This window comes from the organism of the source record quoted next, assembly GCF_019968985.1.
Source record: "MAG: Porospora cf. gigantea B chromosome Unknown PgB_NODE_1020_length_8515_cov_128.132, whole genome shotgun sequence".
NCBI lineage: Eukaryota > Apicomplexa > Conoidasida > Eugregarinorida > Porosporidae > Porospora > Porospora cf. gigantea B.
Window position 1 is genome coordinate 1 of NW_027178472.1, and position 8,515 is coordinate 8,515.

General features: G+C 53.5%; 4 protein-coding genes across 8 annotated transcripts; 3 read left to right on the plus strand and 1 right to left on the minus strand.

Annotated features, from left to right (window-relative positions):
- KVP17_001834 (uncharacterized protein) lies at window positions 1-5,188 on the minus strand (the record flags this gene model as incomplete). Of its 3 annotated transcripts, XM_068517589.1 has the most annotated exons (5): window positions 1-3,330; window positions 3,358-3,625; window positions 3,654-4,600; window positions 4,630-5,084; window positions 5,112-5,188. In XM_068517589.1, coding segments are annotated over 5 exons (5,077 nt in total), but the record flags the coding sequence as incomplete, so codon positions are not given. The 3 variants fall into 3 exon arrangements, with proteins under 3 accessions (XP_068379821.1, XP_068379822.1, XP_068379823.1); XM_068517591.1 differs by lacking the exons at window positions 1-3,330; window positions 4,630-5,084; window positions 5,112-5,188 and having other exon boundaries at window positions 3,338-3,601; window positions 3,654-4,562; XM_068517590.1 differs by lacking the exons at window positions 3,358-3,625; window positions 3,654-4,600; window positions 4,630-5,084; window positions 5,112-5,188 and having other exon boundaries at window positions 40-3,058.
- A 5-nt stretch (window positions 5,189-5,193) lies between these two features.
- Window positions 5,194-6,184, plus strand: KVP17_001833 (uncharacterized protein; the record flags this gene model as incomplete). 2 transcript variants are annotated; one of them, XM_068517587.1, is made up of 2 exons in its annotated part: window positions 5,194-5,255; window positions 5,389-6,184. In XM_068517587.1, 2 exons carry the CDS (start codon window positions 5,194-5,196, stop codon window positions 6,182-6,184), a joined length of 858 nt encoding a protein of 285 aa, XP_068379819.1. The 2 variants fall into 2 exon arrangements, with proteins under 2 accessions (XP_068379819.1, XP_068379820.1); XM_068517588.1 differs by lacking the exon at window positions 5,194-5,255 and having other exon boundaries at window positions 5,359-5,429; window positions 5,458-6,184.
- Window positions 6,185-6,211: 27 nt separating this feature from the next.
- Window positions 6,212-6,769, plus strand: KVP17_001835 (uncharacterized protein; the record flags this gene model as incomplete). Its single annotated transcript, XM_068517592.1, has 1 exon — window positions 6,212-6,769. One exon carries the CDS (start codon window positions 6,212-6,214, stop codon window positions 6,767-6,769), a length of 558 nt encoding a protein of 185 aa, XP_068379824.1.
- A 111-nt stretch (window positions 6,770-6,880) lies between these two features.
- Window positions 6,881-8,515, plus strand: KVP17_001832 (uncharacterized protein; the record flags this gene model as incomplete). Of its 2 annotated transcripts, XM_068517585.1 has the most annotated exon segments (3): window positions 6,881-7,009; window positions 7,066-8,265; window positions 8,270-8,284. In XM_068517585.1, coding segments are annotated over 3 exon segments (1,344 nt in total).

The window sequence follows — 8,515 nt, forward strand, 5'->3', positions numbered from 1 at the left end:
AAAACTCCTCAGAGATCGCTCGCAACTCGAAAGCGTTACCAAAGAAGTAGTGTCTTGTCAATGCTTCGCCAAGGTTTACAATACGACTCTGCTCTGGAGTACGACTGTCTTTCGATGATGAGTCGACAAGCAGCTCAGGGATTACACCCATTGCCGCCTCGTGAACACCTTGGACGATGATGTCTTCAACCTTTCGAAACTCGTCAGGGCAGTCAGGACGGCTGCAAATGGCACGGATCGTCAACAGGCCTCGCTGAACCTCTTCGCGCCCTTGCACGCTCTCGACATCTTGTAGGCCCAGTAGGGACCGAGCCACGCTGCCGAGCAGACTGGCGTCCTGATTCTCCGTGGGCAGAACCTCAAGTGCGAACCGTAGCAGGTAGAAGCGTTTGAGATCAGCAAATGTGCCCTTATAGGGCGTTTGGTCATCTGAAGGGTCCTTGAAAATTACCAAAGGCTCCCACATGGAATCAGACGACCCCAACGGATTCAGTATGGTGTTCAGTACTAAACGGATGAGATGCTTAGATCCTTTGGCACTTTTAGCCAGGAACACGAATCGAATGCAGTCTACCCAATCCCACACCCTCTCCACAGACGCCCGTTCCAACTCCTGCAAGAAAAGTGACTCCAGCTGTCCGGTCCAGATAGAGGTCTGCAGCTCGGGCTCCAACTCTTGCATAAACACCAGAAAGCCAGCAGTGAGCTCGGCACACGCAATGTGGGCCTCGATTTCTGTGACGACGGGTGCGTCAGAGAGTTTCTTGAGGATCCTAATGTGAGAGGCCACTGTCTCCTCTGGGCGTGGGCTGGTGGCGTAAAGGACCGAGAAGTAGACTCGACCGAAGAAGACGTTCTTCAACGAGAAAACCGTGGATGATTTCGGTAGACGGACATGAGGCCATTCTTTCTGGGCACGCAGCATCTCCTGGGTCAGCTCGACGATCTCCAGCGGGTACGGCGGAAAGGTCGAGGCTCGAAGGACTTCGTGGAAAGTCGACGGACAGGCGCCTATCACGGCTGACTCTAAGGAAGAGGTGTGTAGAAGCTCCACGACAGCGGGTGACAGTCGTTCCGGGTGTTTGGAGAAGGCCGAAAGCAGGTGGGTTATGCCAACGATAGACAAGCCAGCCTGTAGAGGCCCCCGACCAAGTCCAGAGATCAGCCATCGAAGGTACTCTAGGATAAGCTCGTCTACCAGCGCGTCGTCCTCTACCACACACAACCTACGTCGGTCGACGGCGTTCCACTCGCCCTGTGGATGGGGGTTCCGCTCGGGCTGGTCCCACTCGGCCTTGAAGGGAGGAGGGGACATGAACGCCTGGAGAATCACCGTCGAGACGATTTCGAAGCGCCAATGGTAGTTGGTTTCGTGGTTGAGTTGGTTCAGTAGCCACTGGACCACGTCTTTTAGAACATGCTCCTGGAACGCTAGGTTTCGAGGCAGAAGGTGTCGCGACGTCAAGGCAGTGCTGGTGAGATTCAAAAGCTTGTTGCTGGCCTTGGTGCGTACGTCCTGGTGGGAGTGCTTGAGGAACACACATATCGTCTTCAAGGTGTCGGCTAGCAGGGCGGGATCTCGCCATACACGGCGCATGCTCGTTGTGCTGTCGAGGTTGAAGCAGACCCCTACGATTGTTGAATGCGTTTCGTCGTCGTAGGTCTCGGGTTCAGTGGTGCCTTCGGGTGAGATTTTCAGGGCCTCGACCACGGAGTGAAGCTTTCGAAGCTGCATTCGAGCAAGCTCTGACCTCGCACCGAAATGGACGCTGCAGCAGGCCGTCAGCACTTCCTGAGCAAATGCCCGCACAGTAGCGTACTTCTGGATGGAGAAGTGAGTGACCAGCATTATGAGCTGACGACGGGTCCCTTGAAAGGGGATATCGTTCTTTCGGCTGGTTAGTCTGGACTCCCAGAAACGGCCGAGTTGCTCGATCCAGAAATACGACGACAGATTCTGCCAATGACAGTGCGGATACACCTTGCTTAACGGCGAGAACCACGCCACGAAAGTTCGAAAACTCTGGTTACCAGCTCTCCCGCGAGGGAAGAAGGATGCACTGGGCCGGATAAGCACCTGACCGAGTAGGCGAAGAAACTTTCGACGGAGCTTTGGCTCCTCGGAGCCCATATCAGTTTGCAATGCAGTTGGTGGCGTCGCAAGGAGGTCGGACTCCAGCTGGATGCCGAGAAAGAGTGTAGCGGTGCCCAGTATGGCCTGGCCTAGCGCGTTGGTCAGGGCCGCGTTATCAGATGGCATGTCCAGCGCTATACAGAGTGTTGAAGGGGCCACAGGCCTCTCGTCGACATAGACACAGGAAAGACCGCGGATAGTTGCCCTGATGGTGTTGATACCCCTAGTTAACAGCTTTATCCGCGGAAGTCCGGCGACATCCGCAGAAAGTTGCACCTGTGAGTGCTCTCCAGGGAAGAAAGATTCCAGCTGAGCGATGGACTCGGGGAGGGGCTCATCACAGCAAGATCGAATGCACGCGACGGCATACTGAAAGCCCCATGCAGCCAACTCCCGGCCGAAGCCCACGTCCTCCTTCGTTGGAAACCTCCACTCTATCGGCTTACGCAGCTCCGGAATGCAGATCTGCTCCAGAAGCCAACTCTCGCCAGTCATGATCAGCAGTTTTTTCCGCACTCCATCAGAGTACCTCAACTCTTTGGAGAACGCGGAGAACGATCTTGGATAGGTTACCAGGTGACTCTCGATGCACCTACGTAACAGTTTCATACCCAGCTTGAAGACGCCCTTGTCAGAGGCGTCAAATGCGTTCTGGATGATCATCTTCAGCGTGGGCCAGTGATGACGTACCTCAGCGGCCGCCATACGTACGATGGCAGAGACAACTGAGAGGTACTTCTTGAGGCCGCTGACCTCCAGTTTGGGGTCGAATTTTTCGTCCTTCAGCAACACTGATACCAGCGGCTGCAGAAAGGTGGTGAACGTGGCAGAGGGATCGCCAATGGACAGCCCCAGAACCACCATCGCCGCCACTTTGGGCGGCAGTGCTTTACCCTTGACCCAGTCCAACACAGTGCGTGCCATCCTTCGAAAGCCCGCTTCGTCCACCTGCGAGGACACCAGGCCGATTCCGTTCCTAATCCCGGACAGCAGCTGAATCTCCGACTCGCTCAGCCGCGAATCTCTGCTCGACCCGGCGCCTACAGGGGTGATGTGCGAAGCAATAGTCAGCAGTCGGTCGAAGAGCGAGTAACCGAACTCGGGGAATTGGCAGGACACCGCCTGGCGGGCGTGGACCGTTTCCAGAAGACCCTCGGCTGTTGACAAGTCGGGTGTCACGAAGATGTCGTCGTGAACTGTGTTTCAGGCTGTCGTTTGCTTACTCGAGCTGTGAACGGCCTCCACACCGGGAGAGGGCCTTACGAAGCACCCTGACACTGACCTGACCTTAGCCAGGAACTCATCACAGTCCTCAATGGTAATCGTCAGATCCGTCGCGTCGACGAGTTGCATCTGTCCGACTAAGCCCAGAAAGAACGGGATGGCCGCCATAGTCTTCGTCGGGTCGGACGGGTCCAGGCCTGGAAGAGCGGCCTCTATCAGCAGCGGAACGAATTGAGGAGCGATCTGGAAGATCAAAGACGACAGGGTCTGAATTTGAGCGTTGGTGGCCACTTACCACTAACACGCGATACATGGTTGCCAGATGCAGGGATTGGCTCTTATTTTCGAGGACGTTGACGCATCGATGTACCACAGGCAGCAGCAGCGTATGCGGTCGCAGATGTACGAGTTTCTTCATCGTCATCTCTGCACGTCGGACCACCTTGTAGTCCCTCGCAAAGACGGATTGGAACGTGAAAGCTTCGCAGAGTTCAACTAACCAGTCATCAGAATCAAGAGGCATGCGAGATGTCTCTGGCACAGCTACTATATCCGGACTCATCCTCTCCCTATAAACTCTCCGGGTGTAGTGAGTAACCAGGTCGTCCATGAAGACTGACATCTGCTTCTGCACGACGTTAGATGTACTTGGGTTCATGAACGGTGTACACAGGTTGAACAGTGTCCTAACGTACTCGAAAACTTCCGAATCTGCTGGGGACATCAGAAACACGAAGACGCCTGCCATCCTATCCAGAAGCTTGGGATTGAAGGCCGAGAGTAGGGGGCCATATTGACTAGGGATTTTCGTCTTCGATATTCTCATCAAGCCGCCGGTCGCCGAGTAGAGGCCCACCTCACCGACTACCGATTGAAATAGATTCGGGAGGTATGGCTGGAGGTCATCAGAAAGCGACTGACCTGACGCCCAGGCGTATTTCAACGCTCGGAGTAGTAAGGCGAAAAACGTCGCAGACCACGTCGGCAGGAAACATCCGCTGGAGTGGTTCCACAACTCAAAGAGGGATCCGTCTTTCACATACTGGAAGCAAGACCGTTTCCCTGCGAATAACAGAAGCAAGCGCAGCCAGAGCACCATGTCAAATGTCGAGTGATCCTTCTGGAAGCCCTCCCGCACCGCGGCCATCAACGTCGCCGCATAGTCGGGCGTGAGCTCCCAGTGCGACCTCAACTTGTGCGCCATCTGCACCAAGTAGGTGAGGTGTTGAGCGTTCCTTTCCTCTGCGTTATGCCCCAAATGAAACACCTACTGCTCGTTGCCAAGTCAGACACAAACGGAGTTCTAAGCCGTGCAACTATCCGTTCAAACATTGTTGCCCAAGGAATAACAGCCTGAAGTCTTTTGCCGAATCCTTCGATGTCGGTGTACCTGGACGCTGCTGTCCTTTTGGCCCATACAGGGGCCCGCCTTCTCCGAAAATGCGCCGAGAGGGAGTAGAGTATGTCGAGAAGTCTGTACTGCAGACGGTGGTTGGATGAGTCGAGTGTGTCGTACAACTTCCACATGCGGCTCAGCATCCAGAAAATGTCTTCCGCGTCTATGCCTCTCGCCACAACAGGTTCCATATCGCTCCATAACCGAAAACAGTGCATCAACGCTCCGTGATCACGCAGGATCCGATCGTCTCGCAAGTAGTCCTTCATCGTCGCCAGCACGAGTTCCCGCTCAGCGTGTCGATTACACGACACGTGGGCTGGAAGGTGGCTGTGTGGTCAGCAAATCGCCACCTACGCAGAGAAATCCAGAAGTTCTACGAAGGCGTCTAGAGGACTTGATGACTCTAAGGAGGATGCGAAAGTCTGCTCCATTGGAAATGGACCTAATATGCGTTACTCCAGCTTACGCTGCCGCGTCACAAGTTCACGAACTGGACCGGTACTAGCGAGTGAGACCAGAAACGCGAGCTGAGTGGATCGCGCACACCCTCTCGCCTGAAGTCTGTACGTTGGCTTTTTTGCCGTGAGTTATTTTCCGCACGATGGGAACCGTGGTGCTTCTCGTACAACAGTGGATTGCCGAGTTCCTTGGAACAGGTTTCTACTCCGGCAGGTAACGATAAGCCTCCCTGGTCACGCAGCTACCTCTACGCCACATTGGAAGATAAGGACGTGCCTGCTGTAACGGCGCTGTCGTTGGTGTTGGCCGTGCTGCTCTGGGCGTATGTGTCAGGTGCCCACTACAACCCTGCCGTTACGCTGTCGTTCTACCTGCAGCCTCGAAGTGATGATTGCACTCTTGAGAAGACAGGGCGGAGGTCTCTGGTTTACATAACCGCACAAATCGCGGGAGCTGTCGCGGGAAGCTTTGTTGTGCGTAGCCTATACCACTCCTTCACTACGGATCCGTTTTCTGATAGCGCGCAAGGGTCGGCGCAGCTGTGGTTTTTCTTAGCTGAGGCGTTGGGCACTTTCCTGCTGTGTTCTGCCTGGCGGAAGGCGGACATTGCTCCATTGTGGTTGGTCGTACCTCTAGCTTGCTACGTGACCATGCTCTTCTTTCATCCTATTTCGGGAGGAGCATTCAATCCCGCTCTAGTATTCGGTGTAGTGGTATCTGCCACGCGAAGAGCGAAATATGCATCGTTGTGGCAGCCATTGCTGGTGGCAACAGGTGGCCACGTGCTTGGTACCGTCCTGTCGCTTCTCATGGCCATGCTATTTGACGTGAGTGAGGCGTCGCCTGGACTTTGTTGCGAGAAGAGGTCCACGAAACAGAAGAAGCAGCTGGACCTCGAGCGTGATACAGAAACAGCCAAGTTTCACGAAGTCGTTCAAGGAATCAACATCATTAAACTTGCGCCGTGAAACGGATAATAACGTTTTGTGTCGAAAATGGACTTCGTCCATACAGGAACATACCAACAGAATCTCTCTGAGACTGGCATATCAGAAAGAGAAGTGGAAGAACAGCACAAGACTCTGAAGGTTGACGACGAGCTTCTTCAGCGTTTCCCAGAGTTTCGGTCTTCGGCGGCACCGCTGGTCACCTTGTCGGAGCAGTTTAAGGACGCGGAGGAGAGAGAGTATTTTGAATTGTCCCAAACCAACAACGATGAGACACCTGCACAGGAGTGCACAGACGAAGACTACCGGTTTATTGCTGCTTACCATGCACGTCAAAGGAGACAAGAGAAAAAGAAAGAACTAGAGGATGCGGCAGCTGTGGAAGATTTTCTGAAGGAAAAACAACAGTACTTTTCGGAGCAACGGGACCAACTGGATTCCAAAACACTGGAAATTCAACAAAATGCTTGGAACAAACTAAAGGAACCGAAGCTGAAGAAACCTTCAATCGTCGACTCCAAGTTCCGAATAAAAAAGACCCGAAAAAAACCCATGACCGATATATCAAGTTCCTCAAGTGTGGCTAAGGAGATAAGCAAAAGATAAGTATCAGGTTCCCAATGACGTTATTCTGAATTGCCGGCGAAATTCCAATTCTTTTTGTTGACGCCTGCCGGTTATCTTACTTGTGCAGTTTTCTTTCGTATCGACAACTGAATGGACAGCGACAGACAACTACCCGAGACCGAATCGGACGAAATTAAACAAGAGACCTACGGAGATGACACTCACGTTGATGATGTCATGATGGACGAAGATGTGAATCTGGAACAGCTTCTAGTTGAGGTGAGATTACACTTTAGTCATGCATTTTACTCCAACGCATTTCAAAGTGGTTTCAGTTCAGCTCGCAGTCCGATGAAGAGGTGAATCCCTGTTGCGAGTCGGAGAAGGATGTTGATGAGCTGAGTGAGACAAAGGAAAGTCGTTTCCGTTTGTTCTTCCGTCACTTTCGCCTACGAAGCTCAGCATCCCCTCAACTCGAAGTTTCTGAGGAGGAGAATCTGCTTGTCAGCGACACCGAGAATGCGAGTCCGTTTAAGGCCGAGTTGGGGGATGCCGACTCGAATGACAACCCGGAGGATGTCCCTGTATACATTGACGAAGGTGCAAACTCTTCCACAGCTCCGAAGACTTCGTTCAGAAATCTTTTCACCCCCAGATCCATCTCGACAGCTTCGACCCAAAACACACAGGACGGTAAGTTTCGCCGCTTCTACTCCTTCTTCAGGAAGCCAAAAGACGGACTAGAACAAATATCGGAGTCAGACTTGGAATCTGGCGATGTTGAGGAAATCGTAGAGCAGCCGACCGCACTCATGTCTACTCTCCGCCAGCCTCGCCGACCTCTGAGTATCTGGTTTCGTGACACGGGCAGAAAGACCATGCTGAGATCCTCGACAGCCCTTAGGCACTTGCGTCCAACGAAAACTACAAGCTCGACCGCCAGGTACATGACAGACTCTATGAATGAGTGGATGAAGATACCTTTGGCCGTCATAAGATGCATGTATGCCATCGAGAAGTGCAAGCTGTCATCCAGTCACACGTTGACTTACTGGTTGAGGATGTTGGGAGCCGTCCTGATCAACGAGTCCGATATTGACACGCAGACCAAAGTGCGAGAGGTTTGCGAAACAACTGGACTCGTCGATTTCGTCCTTCAAATCCTGCAGCAACCCGAGGGTCAGAGCTGCCGTGCTACTGCCGTTCTGTGCAACACGGTCCTTTTGTACATGGCCACGTCCTCAGCTGTGCTTGACGCGTTCGCCGACATGAACGTCCCCAGCATTATGATATCCAATCTGAAGGTTTGGATGGATGCGGCACAAAAGGATCACAACTGCATCTTCGAGAGACCAGCCGACATTGAGGCCCTGGGCGTATCCGTTTTCCGAGTGGTTGTTCTATCAGCGGAGAGAGAGACGACGCGCAAGCAGTGGCATGATCTCGGCATCCTACCTCTGGTGGCAGAGTTCATGCTGTCCTTCCCTAACGGCATTCTGCTGAACGAACTGGGATCCTGCATCTTTGGAAGCTACGTAGACTGTCCCTGTGTGACTGCCGACGAGATTAGGCAGATGACCGCTCTGGTGCCCATTCGCCTTGGGAACAGCGGATCGAGCGTCAAATGCTACCAGCAAATGTTCTACGTTCTCTACCGCGGCTGCGAGCTGAACCCAGACAGCGCTGACCGCTTGTTTGCAGACACTGCGTTGGTGGCTATGGCCAAGCGGTGCATGTGCAGAGTGCTGGCCACTCGGACACGGGATCAGAAGGAGCTTGCCGAAG